Source organism: Drosophila biarmipes, chromosome 3L (assembly GCF_025231255.1).
Source record: "Drosophila biarmipes strain raj3 chromosome 3L, RU_DBia_V1.1, whole genome shotgun sequence".
Taxonomy (NCBI): Eukaryota; Metazoa; Arthropoda; class Insecta; order Diptera; family Drosophilidae; genus Drosophila; species Drosophila biarmipes.
In genome coordinates this window covers 26158958-26182801 of record NC_066613.1, presented here as the reverse complement: position 1 = coordinate 26182801, position 23844 = coordinate 26158958, and the positions used below count along the sequence as shown (strand labels likewise).

The window sequence follows — 23844 nt, the reverse complement described above, 5'->3', positions numbered from 1 at the left end:
AAATACCCAAGCACAGCCGGGAGCGTAAACTTGTATGAGTCAGAAATAATAAACATCTCACTAGGAAAGGTAAACAAAAATTCAGAAAGACCCACAGCAAAAGCGTACAAGAAGGAAGTCTACAATATTATTAATTTCAAAAAGACCGCTTTATTGTACCCCATGTTTACCAACACTGGCAGGTCAGCTGTTTGCGGTCCATCGATAACAATAAGCTGGCGGTATATCGGTGAAGGGTATTTCAGAGCATATAAACGCCATATGATCTTAACGTTTACTACCTTAAATAACAATAAATCAGTGTAGCTAAACAAGAATATCTACCAAAATTAAGATAACAAATAAAATATCAGCAATAGGGAAATGCAATTTCCAGCTTTCGTATAACTTATCGATGTCAATATCAATCTTATCAACTGAAGGGTATCCCTTGGTCGAATAATAAGCTCCGCCGCGCAGCAGGCGACGAAATTCGATGAAATTCTGAGTCTCGTCCGTGTGCTTGTCTGATTAGCTTTCGTTCTCTCGGTAGAAAAATTTGTAGAAAATATGCCACACGAAAAAAATAACAAAAAAATGAACATATTTTTGTAAAGTATATTGTAAACGAGCAAGACACGGTGTGCGCGTATATTTTGTGGGTTCGCATTTTCTAGGACAGTGTTTTGTGTGCAATTTAACTGAAAACTTTTGGCCAAATAACGAAACGCATCGCAAAGAGGACAACAAAAGACAATAACAAATTCGCAGCGCGCGTGTCGGTGAGTGTGCGTGCCAGCGGGTGTGTGTGTGTAGGTGCCAAAGAACGCGGTGATAAACAAATATCCCATTGGATCGTTGGAGCTCTTTTGTTATTGTAAGTAATGCAGATTTATGTAATTCGCCTGTGTGTTGGTGTTCCTTTTGCTGTTTCCCTTGCAAGAAACAGCTGTGGCGTTGCCAGACAGCAGATCGCTTTATGTAATGGCCTGCCGTTCTTAATTACGCCTAATTGCAGTGCTTAACTTAGTTGCTACAACATTTCGGGGGCATTATTTATTTTCCTAGCTAATTACGAGTGACATGTAAAGCTATCGATGTATCGATTGGCACGGGTTACATGGCAACACTGCGCAGCGTCCCGAGCAGCTGTTGTTGTAAGGGGGTGGGCCAAAAAGGGGGCGGAAAAGCACAGCACGAAACACCGCACGAAAGCAAAACAAGCGAGAATGATTGATTTTTCGTCGTGCGTCGTCGGGAAAAGTAGGCGAACGGCAGCTCAGCTTCGCGGAAAAGCGGGCAGCAGCGAAAACTTTTAGTATCACAGTCGTTGCTGACGAGCGGAAGGGACCGCAGCTCGGGAAAATCAGGAAAGGAAAATCACGCGAGGGCCCCGTCTTTTTTTATATGAATTTTCAACATAAACCGAGGAGCGCTTAGTGTAAATAGTTATTATCCGTTTTCCAACCGAATCGCCAGTGGAAACGCCATATTAGTGCTGTGTTGCGAGGGTTTACCGTTAAGCGGAAGTGAAGAAGCGAGTGCAAAGGAATTTTCCTACGTCACAGGCTGTGCTGTGCGTGTGTGTGAGTGTGCACCCCCGGAAATGTAACACGCACACACTGGCGCAGTGAAAAACTTGCACCTGAAAGTTTTCGTCGTGTTTTCCACCTTCGTGCGCCTGCTCTCGGCATTTCGACAAGAAAGCAGAAAAACGCAGCAAAAGGTTAGTTTCCGCCGAGCAGTGCACCTGTCAAAAATCCTATTTAAAATTCTGACTTATTTGCCCCAGTTTTCATCCAGGGCTGGCATTATCTACCGTTAGCGCGTGTGTATGTTCTGCGAGTGGTGTGCTGTGCGAGTGTGCGAGAGTGTGTACGTAACCAATTGGAACTGGGGCAACTGGCAAATACGGCAACGAATCGGCGGAGCAAAGCAAACGCCGCAATAAACCCCTAAAAATCTCCAACCCCGTGAAGCGAGCGCGAGAAAAGCTGGCTGAAAGCTGCAACTTGGCCCAGTTACTTTGGCTCTAATTGCAGACGTGATAATAGAAGTGCACACAGAGCATAAAAAAGTACTACGCAGCGGGGGTGGGGGCGAAAAAAGGAGAAAATAATGGAAACAGCAGTAGCATAACAAACAAAAACAAAACTTCGTTTGCCTCGAGTTTTTCCAACCAAATTTGTTTGCCGCACACTCGAGAGATACTCGTGCAGAGATAAAAAGATACAATTGCATCTCGTTTAGCGATGGGCTGCTCTTCAACCTTTCTCGGCTTCTGAGCCCTCGAGTTGGTAAACAAAGTCTGGCTTTTGGGGGTGGCAGGTACCATAACTGGTTTTTAACTTAACACTTGGCCATAATCAGGGGTAGTTTTTAATGGGTTTCCTCAGCTCACTTTAAAGCATTAGCACCCAGCCAGATTTGGGTTTTTATAGTCACAGCAATCGACTTTGTTGAGATACATTCAAAACAGGTTATCGTTTAGGCAGTACAAAAAGTTTGAAAAAAATATAAACTTAAATAATTAAAGGAGTTCTTTAAAAACACTCCCAAAACTTTGTGACTTATACTTACATCTATATAATAGAATACCTTAATATCTAAATATCTAGAATCTAAAATATTATCGTTCTAAGTAAAAAGTATGGCTATAAACGTAAAAAATCAACACGGCTTATAAAAATCAGCATTCCAAATCAAATTGTAAAAACTTTACCTAGTTTTTAATTATTATAATTTAATTTTCTTATCATTTCTTGTATTTATATTCTTAACAAATACACAAGTTTTTTACAAATGGTATAGAAGTGCCGACTTCGTAAAGTACTAAAGAACCCTGCTTGGTTTTTGTATAAATAGTTAGTCTGACTAGTATCCATTACCCCTGCGCGCCTCTCGTGACTGGGGAGCCCCTGAATGTACCCCAAAAGGCCCCATCCCCTATTCTCCGCTCTTCGAGGCTGAGCCAAGCAGTCTGTGCTTTTGGCGGCACATTACACTTGTTTACTTTTCAAGTGTGCGTGTGTCCGTCCGTGTGTGAGTGAGTGTGTCCCAGTGTGTGTGGGGGTGTGTCTGTGAGTGTGCTCCATGGGGGCGTTACTGCCTTTGCTGTTTTTGTTATTGCTACGCGGCGTCGTCGTCGTTTCTTCTTCGGCTGTTTTTTGGGGGTCGCTCTCGTCTCGTTTGTAGGGCAAAATTATGTATTGATTATGCCCGTTTTATTTTCCTTTGCCGCAGGGGCTGCTGGCAAAGCGAGGGGCACCTGCGGTCGGCTTTTCATGCCCGAGTGAGCCATTTCATTGGCACAGCGTTTCGTTGTCTCTGCATTTAACTAATTAAGCCCCCTGCCCACTGGGGTCCCCCCTTTTTCGGAACAATAGACGTTTTCCGGTCGCTCGGCCCAAAATGAAGTGCGTGTCCAGGGACGGACGAAAAGCTTTAGAAATTGGATATTTTAGATACAGAGAGGAAAATTATCTCCTAATCTTAACCCAAAATGGGGTAAAGAAGTGTAGAGCTTGCCAAGAATGTTACAGCAATGATAGTTTTAAGTAGAACTCCTAAGCCCCCTTTGGGTATGCAACATTTTATCGTCGCCAATTTTTTCTTTGAGATCAAAACGATGAACATAATCACAAAATAATACAAAAAAATTAGCTTGAAGAGAAACAATTTCTTCCAGTGTATATACGCCGTGTACATTATATGCAAAATGGGCAACATATTTGACCGACATCGGCAACAGCGGGCTCTGAAAATCGGTCGCCCCTAGGGGGTGGCTTTTGTAATTGGAAAAGCGATCAATTGTAATCCCCCATCAGGCGGTTTTCACTTGAATAGCGCTACAAGTTTAGAACTCACTACCCCATTATCAGGCCGTATCTACACACATTTATTACTCATGCTGAAAGTACGAAAAGCAAAAGTTTAGAACAGCACTTGTCGCTTGCCAAGTTTCTTTTTATCAATAATGTGATTGATTGCTGTTCGGTTCCATTGTTTTCTTTTTTTGCTTTTGATGTTGTCGTTCCCACAACACGCACTGCACATTTTATGACCCATTTTATCGTGGCCTTTTCGTTGTTGGCCCGATATACGGGGAAGGCGAGGAGATAGGGAATTTGTAGTTGGCCATAAAAATAGCTCCGTCGGATCGGAGCGCAATTACCAATGGCCTCTTTGCAAACCGTCAGTTACTCAACGAGGGAGCGCATTTGGAATTTTGCCTTTCTGGAGGCTAGGAGACTAAATAGGAAGTGCAGATATTTCGGTTTTATAAATCATCATATAGTATTTATAATAACATGCTTTAAAGGGTCTTGACTTTGACCCACATATTCACATGCAGTCGCTTTTAACTGCTCTGACCTAATTGCTTTAAAGCTCATTGAAATTTCTGTAATATGTAGCTGCAATTTCGAACTACAATTTTCGGCTAAAACACATGTCGCGAAATAATTATCTGATGAGCTGGCGACAATCGGCCAAACGGTCAGCGGCAAAAATGTATTAAGGGTTTTAAAAATAGGAAAATAAAAATTAATGTCAAATAGCTATTGCTGCCAGTGCTTTGTTGCTGCTGCCACCGCTGCCATTTCGCTTTTCCCCGTACGATTTATTTATTTTTAAACGCAATTACGTGCGGCTCTAGTGCTGCGTGGGCCCAGGGAAAGGGGTGCCTAGGGGGATTGTGGGAGGGGCTGGCACTTCGAAAACAGCAAGTGTTCAGGCCAAAATATGATCAACATATCGCCTGTCGTCTGGCCATGACTACCTATGTGTCCGCATATACCCATCTAACTCTTCGCCTTTCACTATCTTTTCATGTGCCCCGCTGATTGATGTTTTGGACACTCGGATTGCGCTGGCGATTCCCCTTCCACGTGCTCCAATTTTCACCTTCTCCGAGCAGGGCACCTAGGGCAGCAGCGGAACTGAGGCGCAGCGGAGCCGCCCAAGTGCAGCCGTGGAAAGCGTTGGTGCGGGCACCATGGACTCGCTCAAGTTACCAAAGGGTAAGTGCCCACTCTGGTACAGATTCGTCACGAAAGTCCCAGGCTGAAGTGGAAAAAATGGAAATCCCCTTCTAACACTCGTGTTTCTTTGCCGTGATAAATTTACCTATCAACTATCCATGGCAGTTTCCAGTGCTCACGTTTTCTCTTTCATATCAAAGTGAAAAAGCTAATTATTAAAACAAAGGCTATATAATGAGTATGACTTCTTAGTGTCTAAAAATATGTACGTGATAATTGTTATGAACTTGATAAGAAATGTTGATGATAAGAAATCTAAAGGTTTTTTATCAGTACTGATTAAAAGATCTGTTATAAAATAATCCTTATAAAAGAAAATTTACTTTTATAAAATGTAAATCAACGATAATACAATTTTTAAAAATATAATATAACGAAAAATATTATAATAATCTCTTATAGATTGGTCTGATTTAAAGTATCTAAAATTTTCACAACACCTTTCGGTTAATTTACCTTTGTTTGATGGCTACTAAACCCGTATATTCTATCCCACAGCCAACAGTGCCACCAGCAGTGCTAGCGGCAGCAACAGCAACCTGTCCGGCTCGACATCCGCGTCCGCATCCGCCGCCACATCGCCCACATCTTCGGGCAATGCGGTCGGAGGCATTCTCTCCGGTGCCCCCAAATCGCCGCCTGGCCTGAGCAGCAGCACCCCCATCACGGTGCGATTCAATGCCAACGAGGAGTCCCTGGACGACATCCTGCAGTCCTTCCATCACAACAAGCACAGTCCGAGTGGCGGAGCGAGTGGCGGCGGCGACGCCTCGCCCACCTCGAATCTCCTGGGGATGAAGAACAACGGCCTGGGACTCAACACCGGCCTGGTCGTGGGCGCCTGCGACTCCCTCTCCAGCAGCCCCTCGCAGCCCCAGATGCAGGGCGGATCCGCGTCCCTCTTCGGCGTAAGTTCCAGGATTAAATGACCAAGAACAAGGGTTTTTTAATTAGTACTTCCCAAAAACTAGAATACAAAATGAATACAAAAAAACTTCGAGATTCTGTCCTAATATATATACTTTGCTTGAGACTGATACTAAACTAATATATCTAATGTGTCAAGCGAATATCTTAGGATCTGTTTTTATATAACCTCGTTGTTTTTTTGTATTCATTAGGGAAGTTTTAACTAACTTTGTCGCGACAACCCATCTAGAATTGTTTACGTCTAATCTAGTACGTTTGGCAGTGAACTCGATACTTTGTTTACTTTCCGTTCCTCCGCGCCCCTTATCTTTTATCGAAACAGGCCGCCACAAATTATGATTCATTTTCGTCGCAATTAAGCATAAATTGTACAGAACGCGCCGCACTCGTCCGCTGGTCGTCGGTGGATCGGTCGGTCGCCAATTAGCGTTCGCCTGGCCAAATTAGTGGAACACTTATCTTTTGATTTCTGCGTAGTTTCACTTTTTAGCAACCCGATTTGCGATCGTCGCGTGTGTGTTTGTCATTCAAATGGTGGCTATTTCGGTGGCTTGGGGCATCATAAGGTATGCGACCGTTGCCGCAAACACCGAGCGCTTGCCAAAATTTGCAACAGATGTGCTGCTGGCGATTGCAAAACACACTTGGCACTATTACTCACTGTTGCAAAATGTTCTTCTCTTTTCATCTCCTCAACCAATGACGACGACTGCCACTAAAACGATTGCAATATTGATGATGATGATCGCAGAACGACGAAGTAACTCTGCGCAATAATTTCATGCAAGCCGGTGGCTTCTTCAATCGCAAAAGGTGAGTGCCAAATTGCATAGATATCCTCTTAATCTAGGCACACTTTCCTGGGGGAAGGATGTGTGTGTGTACACTAACAGCGGGTGTGTAGTTCAAAAAGAGTTGTAACATAATTGTTGTTGTTGTTGTTGCTACATATGCGTCATGCCAGCTAAAACATACCCCACATACGATCTGAAGGCATAGTTAAACCCACACACAGCCCATCGGAAATGCATGCATCCAACCCATTTGTACGGTGACTCACTGAGCTTGGTGTTCGCCTTGGAAGTCGGGCTTCAATTCCTCGGGGAACTTTGCTTATAAGGGCCTTCCCATTTCGAACTTCCCGATAAGGTTCTATATGTTGTGAAATAGAAGCAAAAGTATGGTTATGCATATACATTCTAAATTTCTAATATAATAATAATATTGTAGAGGTAACTCATTAATTTTTATAAGAATGATGATGCAAAAGGGGAAATATGTTGCGGTTAAGATCTCCTATTGTTTGAGTTTCATTCTTAACTTTAGAAATGATTTAATTCTTTGTTCTGTGCATAATGATATGATTTCTAGGATCTTGTAAGTGTTGCACAATCTTTGAAATAAAAGTGTTTCTCCTTAAGGACTACTTTCCAACACTGAAGTTTATTTCCAATTTTTCTGTGTTCCGGGGTTCGTTGACCGTTGACCCTAACCACAATTTACTTGGCCGCAGTTTTGTGACTTTGATTTTGTTTATATGTATATTTGCATACGTATATCCTGCGCCACTTGTGCATTTTTAATGCACTCCGGCTGCAGCCGCCTGCCAATGGCCATAAACTTGCCCGACCGACGGTCTTCGCTTTTGTTGCATTTGTTGCTTTTGTCACCAACTGCATTTGTTGTTGCTGCTGCTTGGAGCATCTGTGGAGTGCACTAGCCAAAGGATCTGACTCAGCAGCGGCGGTGGTGGGTGCTTTGTTTATGCTGCCTTGCAACATGCAACATATAAATGTTCGTGTGCCTGTGCCCGTCTGCAACTTTCAGCTCAAGTGCCGCCCCGTCTGGCCAAGTGGGTGGCTTACAAGGAGGAGGGTGGGCTGGGTTTGTCGTCAACCGGGACAGCAACATCACCGAGCACCACGTTCCACGCTCAGGTTTTGTTATTTGTCTGCTCGCCATTGCCATTTGCGGCTTTCCCCTCAGCTTTTAAATATTAAAAAAGCAAGTCTAGCTGCGATTTTGCTACCTGAGAAGAAGCCGCCTCCCTCTCCCGTTTGACGTCATTGCGCCTGATTCGCTTTATTGATTTTCGTGAGCTGATATCGTATGCATACACGTCGGTAGCACTATACTGTGCAGCGTACATATATACGGGGTCTTAAAGAGCCTTTGCCTGTCCGCTTTTCAATTTGGCCATCAATCAGTCCTGACTATTCTGTGTCGCCTCGTTCTCGTGCTCGCAGCACTCTGTATTCATTTCCGCTTGCCTTTTTAATTAAGTTTCCGAGGGCTAATTGCATTTTATAATTGCATTTTTCAACACTGCCTCGGTGTCGTTATCGTCGCCCTGCCCCTTGACGATGATGCTGTTGTCGTTGCTCTTGTTACGCGTGCCCTTATCATTTGGTTACCAGACTGCCACCACCACTCAGCCAACCTGCCACCCACCCACCAGCCACCCTCTCACGTTGTTGCTGTTTTTGTTTTTATCTATTTACACTTGTACACGTTTCTACATGTTTGTTATACACACATTTCATCATCATCGGAAGCAGCAGCAGCAGCAGCAGCAGCAGCGGCAGCGGCAGCGGCATCGGCAACATCATCATCTGCCACAGCAGCAACACCAAGACACAGCTGCAACATGGGGCTGTGGGGGCCACCCTAAACCAGCCAGCCCACCGCCCACTGCCTTTTCCCAACCCCCAAAGTCTTGCCTATCCCCCAGTAACGCAAGCTGTCTCGTCGGCGACGTTTTAAATTAAAAATTTCCATGCAATTTCATGTCTCGGTGGCCTTACAGTTGGGCATGCACTGCACTCGGCCCAATCAATTAGCATGAACGTGTCGAAAGCAACAACACTCACAAGTACACAAATATTGGCCAACAGCAGCGGCAACAGCAACAACAACCAGCATAAGCGTAACGAATTGATACACATTCGAACTAGTTTAGTTTTCTATTAGCATACATGTGTATTAACCCCTTGCCGCCCACTGTGCCGCGCGACTCTTTTTGTTTGATTTACTTCTTGATTTCATTTCTTTGGAGGAAGAGATCCCAACTCACGGTTTTCGTTTCTTTTTTCTGGGCAATTTGCTGACTGCCCTGGAAATTTTGTTGTGCTACAAAAGTGTTTCCCTTTGCTATTGAAAATCATCAAAATATGTAAGAAGGACACCCAAACGAAGCTCTCGATCGTTCGCGGGCACAGTGCTGAACCGAACTAACTAATCCACAAAGTATACTCAACTGCTGTGCCTATATAACTGCGCCTCTTCCAAAAGATAAAAGCTAAACCTCCGCCAAAACAAACATAAACCACAAAAAGCGCCAGCGTAACTTGAAATTTTCATTTTAATTGGATGTGTCGCCAAAGAACCAAGCCACCACAAAAAATAAACCACCAAAACAGTACTCGCTCCAACACCACCACCACCACCACCAAATGCCACCCACACCATTTACCACAGCAACAGCAATCCTACACCACAACCGCCAGCAACAACAACAAACATCGAGAAAATGATATGTATAACAAATAATACCGATGAAACGTCGTCTATAAAGCTATATTAAAAAGGAGCAATTTAGGATCTGAAAAGAGTTAGCTAGTTCGGAGGGTTCGGGAATTTTAAGCATAGAAATGAAGAGCAATTAGGATAATGAGTTATTTTTTCTCCAAATGAAACAGCTCTTTGAAGCCAAATTTAAAGTTGATAATATCTAACTATATATTTATTTGTACGCTCAAAATTTAAAAAGTTATTGTAGAGTACCTCAGAGCCCACTGTCAAGCAGGTATTCGAGTTTAGTACTTAAAGTAGGCCTGTTGAGCAATGTAGTACTGCTGATCTTTCCTGTCGCCGGGTCACAAAAATTGAAATTATTTCTAGTTTACATTTCGTTAAGAAGTTTTCTCAAAATTCCCGTGTGTGAATGTGAGTGTTCTCGCTGATAATGTATAACAAGTTCGTTAATTTTATGTAAGTTTGTTCGCAACGACTTCACAAATCCCGTCAAATAATTTATTAGTTATTCAACCGTTTTCGTTTGCAATACTTTTCATTTTCGATCGCCGGGCGGCAATGGGTTAAGCGTACACCAAACTAATTGCATTATGTACCTAGACTTAAACCGAATCCGAAGCAAATCCTTGAACAAATTGCTCCTTTTTCCATAATGCAAAAAGTATACAGACCTGAATCAATCAGTCTATCACAATCACCCACTAAAAATTGCCAATGTTGTAAAAGCCTCTTCATCTTGTTGTCCCTTCTTCCTGCAGTTGCGGCGGCCTGCCGAATCTCAATCTCAACAAGCCGCCCCAGCTCCACCAGCAGCAGCAGCAGCAGCAGCATAATCAGCAGCAGCCACATCAACAGCACCAGCAGCAACATCAGCAGCTGCAGCAGCAACTGTCGCCGAATCTGAGTGCCCTGCACCACCATCATCACCAGCAGCAGCAGCAGCTGCGGGAGGGCGGAGGATCGCACAGCCCCTCGTCGCCGGGCGGCGGAGGATCGCCGTACAACGGCTCCCAGGCGGGCTGCAGCAGTGGCGGCATTTCGCCCATTCCGCCCCAGATGTCGGGCGTGTCGCCCAAGTACCGTCGCAGCATATCCTTCCCCATCAAGGGCAACTCCCCGACAGCTCTCTACGGCAATCCGCACATGGACGGCCTGGGCAGTGGTGGCCACATGAACATACCCACCCTGTCGATTGGAAACGGTGGTGGTGGTGTTGGCGGCGGAGGACCCGGTGGCATGGTCTCGGCGGGAGCAACCGGCGGCGGAGATGCCCCCTATTTGGGGAGCAACAGCTACGGCAACATGATGGCCTCCAACGGGCAGATGCACCACGGCGGCATGGATAACTCGCTGAGCGAGTACATGCGCAACATGTCGCTGGGCGGAAATGGTGGTAACGGAGGCGATGGCGGCAACAGCATGTCCCTGATGCAGGACAGGATGCGTGTGATGGGCGGTCCTAAGCATCTGAGCGAAGCGGATGCCATGGCCATTGCGGCCAGCGGAAATGATCCATCCGCCTATCTAAACGCCCTCAAGATGGGCTCGCCCTCGCGCCTCTCTCCCCACTCGCCGCACTCGCCCATCCAGGGCGGGAATGGAGGCAATGTGGGCGACGGCACGGCCCGCTTCTCGCGGAAGGTATTCGTTGGCGGCCTGCCGCCGGACATCGATGAGGACGAGATCACCACCTCGTTCCGCCGCTTCGGGCCCCTGGTCGTCGACTGGCCACACAAGGCCGAGTCCAAGTCGTATTTCCCGCCCAAGGGCTATGCCTTCCTGCTGTTCCAGGACGAGAGCAGCGTGCAGCAGCTGATCGACTCGTGCATCACCGACGAGGATAAGCTGTATCTGTGCGTGTCGTCGCCAACGATCAAGGACAAGGCTGTGCAGATTCGTCCTTGGCGTCTGGCCGACGCGGACTATGTGCTGGATGCCACCATGTCGCTGGATCCGCGCAAGACGGTGTTCGTGGGCGGAGTGCCACGTCCGCTGAAGGCCTTCGAGCTGGCCATGATCATGGATCGGCTGTACGGCGGCGTGTGCTATGCCGGGATCGACACCGATCCGGAGCTGAAGTACCCCAAGGGCGCTGGCCGTGTGGCCTTCTCGAATCAGCAGAGCTACATTGCGGCCATCTCGGCCAGATTTGTGCAGCTGCAGCATGGCGACATCGACAAGCGGGTGGAGGTGAAGCCCTACGTCCTGGACGATCAGATGTGCGATGAGTGCGAGGGTCAGCGCTGCGGTGGCAAGTTCGCCCCGTTCTTCTGCGCGAACGTGACCTGTCTGCAGTACTATTGCGAGCACTGCTGGGCCGTGATCCACTCGAGGCCAGGACGCGAGTACCACAAGCCGCTGGTCAAGGAGGGCGCCGACCGGCCGCGTGCGGTGCCCTTCCGCTGGTGTTAACGGCGGCGCTGGTAGGCCGCGCTGCACGACGAGAGACGCCAACAGAGGGAGCAACGACACCGGTTGTTGAACGCAGCGCTGGCAGTGCCCAGAACCATCACGGAGGCAAGAGGATCGGGAGGAGCAGTGGTAGGAGCAGTTGAAGCCGCCGGCGAAGGAGCCGCGACGGCGGAGAATCTAGTAAATTATCATTAGAGACAACTCACAAGCACACACACACACCACACACAAAAGACAATTGCCCCCGGGGGTGAGGGAAAATCGTGGCCCAAGAACCCAGAAGGGCTAGGTGCAAGCATACAGCACATGGGGCTGGATGCCGGTGCCCCTGGAACAGCCGCCAGAGTCTAGAATCGATAGAAACGATAGAAACGAAAGCCCTCAGAAAGCAACATAGTTTTAGTCCTTATTTATTCGGCAATCAGTGTGTTTTGCTCTTCTAGTTCTATATTTGTACGAAATTCTAGTTTTGTTTTTGAGTTCGATGCCTGCACAGTATTTTTTGTACTTTATTTTTATAGCAGTTTTGTTTGTTCGTTAAGGGGGAATCCAAAGATGCCATTTAATCTCATAGAAAGACCACCATAAAAAGAAAAGCAAGGAGGATTGTTATCCTCGCAGTCAGCCAAAGTCCTCGCAAGGCCATTTTACCCCCTTAACCCATTTTTTTAACTAGCTAGCTTAGGAGCCATCTTGCATGCCAATCGAGGCTAGTCCTAAAATTATCAGTGAGCTGCTATCCCTCTCTCGAAAGGCTTTTTGCTCGAGTGGGCCGGGGCTGTCCTTAAGTTCCTAAATTGTGACAAAATCGAAGAATCAAAACTACATCGGTTTTTGTATCAAACACCCCTCCCCAATTAGATCAATTTGTAAAATTCTTACGAAAGACTTTCAAAAAGACAATATGCGGAATGTCAGACATTTTTATGCGAGCGATTTCTTACTATCTCTGTGAGAGGTCGGTAAATCATATCATATATCTAAACAATTCATAATGTGGCTCTTGAAACGCAACCATTGGTAATCCCTATATTTTTTGTTTCCATTGAACAACTCCAGATACTGTTGCAGAGAAATCGTATATATTATTTGTCTAATATATGCGATTGGTCTCCCAACACGCTGCTAAATCTTGCTAGCTCAGTATGCTTGATTAGGGATGTGAAAATCGTAAAAAGCTTATACACAGTACACAAAACCATACACTCGATACACTCATGAATACTTCGTTTGTAAACTCCTCAAGAGTCCTGCCAAGAGGTGGCTTTTCCTACGATTTTCACATGCCTCCGTTTGTGTAATGCTTACGATTGGAAACTAGTTAAAGCGATAAATCGATACACCTTACACTAATCAACTGAAAATCCCCACACTCTACGAAAGGTTTTTCTTTCCTAATATCGACGGCTCATTTTTAATTTTAATCTAGTCGACTCTCACACGTGCGTACACTGAAACACCACCACACATTTACACTGAAAGTTTGTTTGCATTTTGTTGCCATTTGGCTTCACAGAAAATAATAAAAAATATATATAAATAATAATATTTAAAGCTAGAGAAACAGTCAAATTGCTTGTGTTCAGTATTATGATTTATTTATGATTTCCCACTGCAAACGTGTTGAATGTCATTTTTTGCCTTATTTATTTACCAATTGCTTTTCGTTATTTAATTTACGGCGTGTTGCTGGCTTAGGGACAGAGGGCTCATTTCCCAAAGATATGATGAGACGTATATATTAACGAAAATAAATACAAATCTGTAATGTAAAAAACCATTTTTATATTCGACATACATCTATTAACACTATGAATACTTGTATTAGAAAACTTTTTATATAGAGACTTTTGTAAAAACTTTTTTTTATTACTCTTATGATTATTCAAAAGTTAGTTTAGTCCAAGTAACTAAGACAAAATGAGAAACCAAAAATGCGAAGGTAAATAGAAATGCTAAAACATCTAAAGGAAATTTAAATATATACAACTTATGTGCAATACTATTTCGTAAACGATTCAAGCGTATTATTAAATACCAAATATGTAAACAACTTAAAGGATATGTATCTGTACAAACATAAAGTATACAAGATAATTGCAATCGTATTACCACAAAGTAGTCAAATATTACCGATCCCCAACTTTCAGCTAATTGGCATGCATTTTTTGACATGCGAGCGGTTCTCTCCCCCGAGTCCTAAAAAACAAAAATCAAAGGGAGGAATATCTAGACCTAGGCAATACTTACGAAGAATTATCAAAATGTAAAGCGAGCAAAGTAATTTTGTAAATTATACGAGTTAAGGGGCGAGACAAAATTCGCCACGGTGCATGCAAACAATACGATATTTTTTCTATACTACCAACAAAAGTACTAAAGATCTAATTTAAATTGATAAACCAAAAACGTGAGAGGCCAACTCGCCCTGGACTTCTATGATATATTATTAAACGATAGTCAAATCTATTAGCAAATTTTTGCTCGCGCTTTCTTTACAAGACAACCACAAAAAGCAAAACGAAATTCAAGTCATGAAAAATGTTGTAACTCAAGTTGATCGCGTGGCACTTTCAAATAGAAAAAAACAAGTTTATAGCAATTTTTCTAGAATTTTTATATTACAATGAACTAATGGATATGTATCATATATATATACTACATATATATTTTTAAAACTGCAACAACAAATTAATTAGAGGACTCGAAGCGTTCGGTTGTTTCGTTTGAAAGTTTTTTATTTTTTAATACTTACCGAAATAACGTGTATTAAAAGCGAAAGAATCTACACAAAGCAAAAACGAAAACCAACAAGCCCAATTAAATATTATATCAAATACAGCAGCCTGCTCTACGTAGTGTTAAACAATTTGTGCAAATATGTAAGCAAACGCGTTGTTCTAAAACTTTCAAAGTAATTAAATGCTAGTCTTTAAAAAGGCAAAATCTGTTACAAAGCAAACTCGAAACGGAAACGGAAACGGTAATCGGTTAGCGGTAAACGGCCATCGGTCGATCGGTCAATGGTTATCGATAACTGTGCGTAATGATGGTGTTTTTTAAATGTAGTAAAATTTAATATTTTATAGATTTTTATACTTTTATATAACATATACTTTATACTTTACCTGTTTAACAAAAACTCGATGAAAATGTTAAAAAAAATCTTAATGTGCTATAAAGAAGTAACTTATCAAACAAATATTTTACTATCCCAAAAAAAGTTGATAGAGATGAAAACTCTTTACGGCAAACCGCTCAATGTTTTTGCTGCTAACGGCGTAGAAATCTGGAATCTTGTGTAGCGTGCTATATAATATTATATCTATAAGCAATCCACATTGTTTGTATTCTGTTTTATTTTGTTCCCCGAGTATTCCAAAAATTAAAAACAGTTAGGCAAAGACATTAATTTTTATCCTGCATCTGAGCTTGAACTACGGATAGAAGTTACGGAATTTTAGTTCTATAGAGATTCTTGTTATAGATAAATGTTTATGTTGATTTTTATATGGATCCTGTTGTTATACCGATTATGACAATGAAAATTTGTATGCCTAATTCTTAAATATATTTTTGTATCTTTTGTAGTTGCTAGTAGTTTCCTGGTAGTTTTAAAAAAACCAACTCCGTTGAGACATTTTTATACTTTGTTTATTCTTTTTATACATATACATATTTTTAATAAAATATGACAAAAAAACAATATTTGATATATACACTTTATACAACAAAAAACAAAAATGAAGAAAAAAAAAACGTTTTTGAAATTAATAAACGGACATAACGTAAATTGTGTTTTACTTATTTTTATATATATCTTGTATGTACTTTTTTATAACATTGTAAATAAATAAAACTTTTAACTTAGCTGAACCACAGTAATATGACAAGAAATAATGCGAAACACAAAACTGTTAGTACATACAATTAAATACGATAAGATTGACTCTGAAAAGGAAAGTATTGAAATTCGAACTTATTACATACTTAAATATGTTAACTGAGCATCCAAACAGAAAATTGGTCAATATGTGTTTTTTATACCAACCGAAATAAAAATAATAATAAAAACAATTGCATAATTATATGAAATTTACACGTAGTACAATTTAATAAAATTAAAACCTAAATAGGTAAATATTTTTGAAAACCCCAGATAAACGCTTCAAACAATTGCTAATAACGGATAAAACAAATAGAAAAGTACACTTAAGTCAAAATCCTGCGTAGTGCATCATGCAAATATATAAGTCGCATTTTGATTTGCTAGTGAAAGCTCTGAAAATGTAAAATTCACAACTAAGGTGGAAAATACTCTTCATTTCTGGTTGGACGCCTAACTGATAGTGTGGAGAGAAAAATTTGATTATTTTTTGAGTATTTTCATAGCACAATTTTTGTACAGTGTATGGTTTTGTAGCTAGCGAAAGAAAGTAAACCAAACGCGTTTTAAATAGAAAATTTTTAGCCTCAACCCCTTGAGCTCTGGAACGATGTGAAATCAATTTCAATTTTACGCTAATTGGATCGAAGCTTAGATCGTCGTGAAAAATAGAATAAAATCAGCAAAAGACAAGGTTATTAAACAACATTCGGTACCTTTTAACATAATTAATGAATTTTATAAAACATCAAATTGATACTGAAAATTTGTAGCCTGTAAAGCGAGTGTTAGGCACCCGCACTTCCATTTTAATTTATCTTTGGTCGTGTGCGCTAAATACTGAGTGACATATACTTACGTCTATTTATATGTATATATAATATTTAGTACTTCGAATAAACTGAAATTGAGCGCCCTTACTAATGAATTCCTTTTAGCAAAATATTCAGAAACAGAAACAAAACCAAGACAAACCAAGCAAAGGCATATAATTTTTTAGCATTATACAAGTGAATATATAACTGAAAACTGAATAATAATATAAATAGAAAACCGAAAAACCAGTTGGCCGAAATGAAAACTATATAGCGAATCAAATAAATATATATATGACACGTAATCTGTATGAAGCGTATAAAAACGAGAAACTAGCGAAATATTCCATATTTTATAGTCATTTTCAATAAAAGTAATTTTTTAATTTTTACAAAATTAAAGTTGGAAAAAAATAAACAAAAATCAATAAAAGTATTTGTAGTTTTCTAAAGCCCGAAAAATCAATCTGAAGGGACAAACACTGATTAAACATAGTAATTGTAAACAGTTTCGATTTCCATGCGTGTTTTTGCTCCAGATGTTGAAGCGTTTTCAATTAAATTACCAGGAAAAATGTTTAAACACAAAATGTTACGAAAACCAAAACAGACCATAGATTAAACGTATGTACTAAACAAAATAAATAGAAATAAAAGACGAATTACCAAAGCTAAAAAGTATATTAGACACATATGCAAAGTTCTCCCCAAAAAAAAAAAATCTGAAACAATTGAAACTGTAATAGCAAACCAAAATATCAGCAGTACTTCAATGCAATATTTCCAAGAAAACTAAACATGGATAACGAAATAAACAAAGCCGAACCCTAATTCCAGCAAGTCAAATATAAAATAAATTAATACGAATAACAAATATGTAACCCCGTATTGAGGGAAGTATACATACATAGGATTATATTATACACAAAATATATTTAAAACCAAACTCGTTTTCTAATGAGCCCCAAGCATTACACTGAACGAAAATCCTAAACTCGGCGTTTATATTCGACAAAATCAAATTGGAGTTACACAAAACACCCAACATACACAAACTCTGTCACTGAGACAAAAATGCAGGTTATGAAACAAGTAAATAAAACATAAATGACAAAAAAAACATATATCTTCATTCAAATAAATAAAATCCTTTTTCTGGAATAATACAAACCAAGCATTTTAAATTATTTATATTAAAATTCCATAACTTAAATAATTGGATTCCGACTTAGACTTGGGATACTTTTATGAATTTGTGGCTGAGTTCTCTGATATTCTACATTTAAATTCGTCTTTTTAAAGAGGGTCAAAATTTTAACCCATTTTCATGTTTGACTTTGCCGTAACTTTAATGACTTTCATAATGGTATCCCAAAACTGGACTTCTACACTCCATAACTTGAGTAATTGGATCGCGACTTAGACGTGGGATACCTCTATGAATTTGTGGTTGAGTTCTCTGATATTCTACATTTAAATTTGTCGTTTTTAAGGGGGTCCAAATTTTTACCCATTTTCATGTTTGACTTTTCCATATTTTCATTGGATTTCATAACACTAGCCCAAAACTGGACTTCTAGATTCCATAACTTGAGTAATTGGGTCCCGATTTAGACGTGGGATACCTCTATGAATTTGTGGAACAATTCTCTGATATTTTTCATTTAAATTTTTCCTTTTAACGAGGGTCAAAATTTTAGCCCATTTTCATGTTCGATTTTTCCGTAATCCCAATGGCTTTCGTAATGGAAGCCCAAAACTCGACTTATAGGTTTCATAACTTCCGTAATTGGGTTCCGATTTAGACGTGGGATATCTTTTTGAATTTGTTGTTGAATTCTCTGATATTCTGCGTTTAATTTTTTCCTTTTAACGAGGGTCAAAATTTTTGCCCATTTTCTTGTCCGATTTTTCCGTAATTCCAATGGTTTTTATAATTGGAGCCCAAAACTGGACTTCTAGATTCCATAACTTACGTAATTTGATACCGATTTAGATGTGGGATACCTCTATGAGTTTGTGGTTGAATTCCCTAATATTTTGCATTTAATTTTTTCCTTTTATCGAGGGTCAAAATTTTAGACCATTTTAATGGTTAGATTTTTCCGTAATTCGAATTGCTTTCGGGATGGAAACCCATAGTGGACTCTTTCTGGGTTCTATAACTTGGGTAATGGGATACTGATTTAGATGTGGGATACTTCTACAAGTTTGTGGTCGAGTTATTCTATATTCTACGTTAAAACTTTTGTTTTCAATAAAGGTAAACATTTTAAACCATCGCTCACTGATAAAAACAGTTTCCTAAACAGGCACCAAGTGGAGAAGTACAATTTTACATAAAACTCGTTGCATACTTTTTGGGATTGTCTTGCCTTGTTCTGTTTTATTAATCCAAATTGACACAACAAACTATGGAACCTCCCAAAATAGATTATAATTTAATTAACACAAACCCAAAATTCCAGATCTGGGAGCATTGAAGGTGTCTCGCCGACCTCCAGCGGTCCCAGTCTCATATCCGTATTGTCGGCTGCCAGCGCAGGAAGCGGTGGAGCAGGAGGCGGTGGCTCCGTGGGAGGGGCTGGCCCCGCTGGCGACAGCAGCAGTGGCGGCACCTGGCGGCTGATCAAGGGCAAGGTGACCCAAACCCTCGAGGAGATCAAGTCGTCCAAGCTGCCCCCAACGACAGCCATACCAATTATAGTGGCCGACCCACCTTCAACCGGCTGGAGTAACGATCCCGACTCGGACACCGAGTGTCTCACATTTAACACGTCCATCAGCGAGGAGCTTCCTCTGGACCAGGAGCAAAGGCAAAACTCCGATTCGGACGTGGAGGCGGAACTTCTGCAGCACGACAGCATCAGCTTGGGCAGCGGCGACGTGGGAGCCACAGCAGCCACGGGTGGCCACTCGGAGCGATCCCGGCTGCGTCGAGGTTTGGCTCACATCAGATCCAAGGTGAAGGCCAAGCACCAAGCGGCAGCCGCCATGAACAAGAAGGATGTTAGTCCCAGTGGAGCCACAGTGCCACCAACGTCGGTGCGGACCGGATTTCTACGTCGACGCCAAGTGGTGGAGGCGGGTAGTGAGCCCTCCACCAGCCAGCAGGCGGAGATTGCCATCGTGAGTGGCAAGGTAAAGAAGCGGGGAATCCTCCTGGCCCGCAAGGACGTGGAGATCGAGTCGGGTGTGGAGGTGCTCGAGGATATGATTCCTTCGACTGCCTCGCAGACCGATTCCACCAAGGAACCAGCAGAGAAACGGCCGGACGATGATCTTGACGCCGGAGCTGATTCCGAGTCACGAGCCGGTCTAACGCTTCCCGTGGCGCCGGGCGTCAGTCCACTGGCTTTTGGCAGCTCATTGGTTGGCAAGGAATCCCAGAGCTCAACGCGAGACTCCCGGAGCAGGCACAGCTTCTTCTCCAGCCTTAGCGGGCTCAGTATTTCTCAGTGGCGAGAGAAGCATCAGGGAGCCTCGGCATTCGCCATGCCGGTGCTGCTCTCCTTCTTCCTGATCTTTCTGATCATTCTGCCCGTGCCCGACTTCCTGCGAGGCATCTTCGCCACCCTCTTGTTCTTTACCGTGATGGACTGCTGTGGCGGCCATCTGCGCGTGCTTCTCGAGGACTTCTTGTTGACCACGCACCCAGAGCGCGTGGCCTTCGCCATTCCCAACTACAAGGTCATGCCCATCTGCGAGATACCTGCTGTGGAGGAACACAAGACCATCAAGACATATGCAGGCTGGATGAATGAGCTTAATAGCTACGATCCAAATACGTTTTCCTTTAGCCTCACGAGAGCGGTTTACGTCCGGCTGGATGGATGCATCCTCAAGATGTCGGGCACGAACGCCAGGATTCCCAAGCGACGCATGTGGAACGAGCCACCCATCGATCGCAAAAAGATCCTGTTCACGGATCACCGCTCCTATGATCTCAGGGACTGCCGCATAGAGCTGCTACCTCTGGGCCTGGCCAATAAGCGGTGGGTCCATGAGCTTTGACTTGGGTAATAAAGGATTCTTATAATACTTATTATGTATTTTTAGTTTTTTTAATCGCAAGTATCCCATTCAACTGATCATCAAGAGCACCAGGGATGTACTTGAAGAGCCAAGCTCGGTGGAAAGCCAATCGGATCAAACGGTCAAGCAGGATGCCAAGGAAGCCAAGCCTGCCTCCTCATCGGGAACCACTCCCCCCGGAGGAGAAGAGGAGAAGCTAGTGGACTTTGCTGGCACAGTGATGCAGGCAGATGTGAGTTCAATTTATAGTTGGCAAGCAAATCCTCAAACCTTATTTTCATTCGTAGTTACAGCAACTGCGCAACACAGTGAATCCGGACAAGGACCTCAACGACATCACCGTGCCCTGCGGCGATGAGGTGCGACTGCTGCTCTTCTCCAGATGCGACAGGGAAAAGGAGGACTGGTATCGTCGCTTCACGGCCGCCAGCAAGGGCATGGTCCACGAACAAGATCTCCAGGTGCCCATGGCCCGATTCGTGGAGGATACTGACCTTCAGGCGGCAGCCGCCCGGCAAGCTTTGCACCTGGTCACTGGTGCGACTAAGAGTGGAGCGGGAGCTGTCAAGGTAATACATGTCTTTAAAAGTCCAAGAATTTTCTCTTCAAGTCTTTACTTTTTCCAGTGGCAGACTGAGAAGGAAATGTCTAACGGCAAGCCAACTGATGAAACCGATCAGCAAACGCCCGATGGTCAGTTTGAGCATGTGACCGAAGAGGATTTGTGTGAGACGCCCAAGGAGGATGCCTTCGATGGCATGATCATGAGTGCTAATGTGGCCAGGAATTCGCCCGATTATGTCCGTTTCATGGCCGTTTACCAGGTATGCCCCAGGCTAACTCCTCTACTTTTCTGCTAATTTTAGTTTTGTTTTATTATTTATTTATTTATTTATTTATTTATTTATTATTTCCTATTTTTTATTGGCTTTGGTAGAAGGCTTGTAACCAGAAAAATATCCCCGTAACCCGAAGTTCCGTCGGAACAACGAGTTCCATTGATCGGCGACCAAGAAAAGTATGTTTTTATGGTTTTATTAGTATCGTATTATTTCTAAGATGTTGTAGTAGAGTGAGCAGTGACCTAAGATTCAACCTTCTTACAGTCTCGTCGTGCCAAACGTCAGGAAGACGAGCTCTGGAAGGGCATTGACCAGTCGCTGTTCCTGGGTCCATCCGGGAGCATAGTGTGGGCCAATGTCCTCCTGGGTCGTTGTCTTTATAGCTGGCTACACGATGCCATGCTGCACGAGAAGATCAAGGAGGTGTTGCAGAAGAAATTGAACTCCATTAAGGTGGGTCTTTGTTTGAGTTGATTTAGCTATCCACGAGTGACCACGCTTCCGTTACAGCTTCCCAGCTTCATGGAGGAGGTTATTATCACAAATATCTACATGGGTCAGTCCCCATTACTCTGCCACCGCGTCTCCCAGCCGATGCTGGACGAGCGCGGTCTGTGGGTGGATGCGGATGTGACCTACGAGGGATTGGCCCACATTACCGTGACCACCAAGCTGAATCTGCTGCGTATTCGCAGCAAGACGAAGTCGCCGATGAGCACCGAAAGTATGCCCACCACCTCGATGGGGGCGGAGCAAGCGCAGGATTTGCGCAGCCATTCGGATGCGAATTCGGAGAATGTAATCTACGACAGCGATGCCGAGAGCTCGGGTGGTTCCTCCACTGAGTCCGAGAGCCCACCGCCGGGCAATGCCCAAGAGAATCCAGCCGGAACTGAGTGAGTATAGATTATATCTAAGAAATACTAGATTAGTCTCTAGAAGCTCTATTGAGCAATGGAATTTTTCAAGAGATTCCAAATATTTTAGTGGTATTGTCGCAGGCCAACTCATGTCCTTCGTATCCCTCCAGATTCTTCCAGAATTCGCCGGGCAATGCGCGGCGCATTTTCAAGATTGTCGATCGTATAGCCGCCTCCAATCTGTTTCAATATGCCACCGAGCTGCCGTACGTACAGCGGGCCATGGAGAACATGAACGCGAACATCACGCTGCGCGTAGATCTCAAGGGTTTGGTGGCCCGTGGAACCCTGAACGTACCACCGCCACCATCCGACCGGGTGTGGGTTAGCTTCCGTGGGCCGCCGCGCCTCTGGATATCCACCAAGCCCCAAGTGGGCGACAAATCCGTCGACTGGTCCATCGTGACCAATGTCATCGAGAGCAAACTGTGCGAGGCTGTCAACAAGTTTCTGGTCTATCCGAATATGGTGGACTTCTCGATACCGTTCCTCAGCAATCCCAACTTCGATGAGGAGCCAGCGAGTGCCAACTGAATACCAAATTATGGAAGGATCAGGCAGGGAATCAAGGAATGAGATACTATTTATATCCGATGAATTTAACACAAAGTGTGAGCGAGATTTTTTACGTTAATTTTTTTAGTTTTGAGATAATCTGCAAGCCTAGCTTAGATCTGCGATCTCCAGTTCCGACTTCAAATACTTAACCGCTAATAGTGATGAGTATGGGGACGACCGATTCCAAATGACAAGTTACGAAACGCTTATTTTCATCACATTCTGTTTACACTTCAGAACAATCCCAATCTTAGCTACAATAATTTACACTAATGTCAAGAAGGTCTTTAAGGAAGGATCTAGCATATTGAATATGCTGCAACAGCCGCTCTGTGAGGTCATCACGACGACAAGTATTCCAATAGCATAATGCAGGCCCATAGCTCTGCGACTTATCCACTATTCTATACGAACAACTACAATATACACACCTATATATATTATATGGGAGTATATAACTTAGTCTTAGAATGCGTGTGAATTTTAAATAAGAAAGTCGAATTTTATTTGCGATATACCGTCTTCTCATCCATCGATTGTCAATCATCAAACATATGTACTTAAGCGTCTCAACTAAAACGTGAGCGAACGGAAGTGGGTCCGTATATTTTGCCAAATAAGAACAAACTATTCCCTTGGGTTCCAATTTATACAACAACTAAGAAATATCATTTACACCGTTGTTTTACAGGCTACACAACTAAGTGAATCATTTTAGCTGCATAATATACATACATATATATATTTAAATGTTTTTCGTAAATAAAAGATAGCAAATTGCTAGCACAAAGTGTAGTTTTTTTTCAATTCAAAGTTGGCGCCTTACGTTATACAGCTTTTAAGCTCTCATTAACATTCTGTTAACACGGACTGTTAGATTTTACTTACAGG

The 23844-nt window shown here is 42.8% G+C and overlaps 1 protein-coding gene across 7 annotated transcripts; it reads left to right on the top strand.

The window, feature by feature from the left end:
- Positions 1-427: 427 nt before the first annotated feature.
- Positions 428-23468, top strand: LOC108029072 (translational regulator orb2). Of its 7 annotated transcripts, none has more exons than XR_007763800.1 (13): positions 429-856; positions 4898-5000; positions 5520-5929; positions 6703-6764; positions 19067-20593; positions 20658-20865; positions 20921-21202; positions 21260-21457; positions 21571-21651; positions 21740-21928; positions 21986-22371; positions 22506-23006; positions 23063-23468. XR_007763800.1 is itself a non-coding variant. In XM_044095142.2 (12 exons), exons 2-12 carry the CDS (start codon positions 4976-4978, stop codon positions 22927-22929), a joined length of 3792 nt encoding a protein of 1263 aa, XP_043951077.1. In that variant the 5' UTR covers positions 428-761; positions 4898-4975; the 3' UTR covers positions 22930-23468. The 7 variants fall into 7 exon arrangements, 5 of the variants coding, with proteins under 5 accessions (XP_043951077.1, XP_043951075.1, XP_016956639.1 ...); XR_006368492.2 differs by having other exon boundaries at positions 430-856; positions 23068-23468; XM_044095142.2 differs by having other exon boundaries at positions 428-761; positions 22506-23468.
- The last annotated feature ends 376 nt before the right edge of the window (positions 23469-23844 follow it).

What these genes read in the sequence shown, in the direction of transcription:
- LOC108029072 (XM_044095142.2), top strand. Translation starts at nt 4,976, where the DNA reads ATGGACTCGCTCAAGTTACCAAAGG. An exon ending in CTGGGCCTGGCCAATAAGCG is followed by an intron (nt 20,594 to 20,657) that starts GTGGGTCCATGA and finishes ATGTATTTTTAG; the next exon opens with TTTTTTTAATCGCAAGTATC. An exon ending in GCACAGTGATGCAGGCAGAT is followed by an intron (nt 20,866 to 20,920) that starts GTGAGTTCAATT and finishes TTTCATTCGTAG; the next exon opens with TTACAGCAACTGCGCAACAC.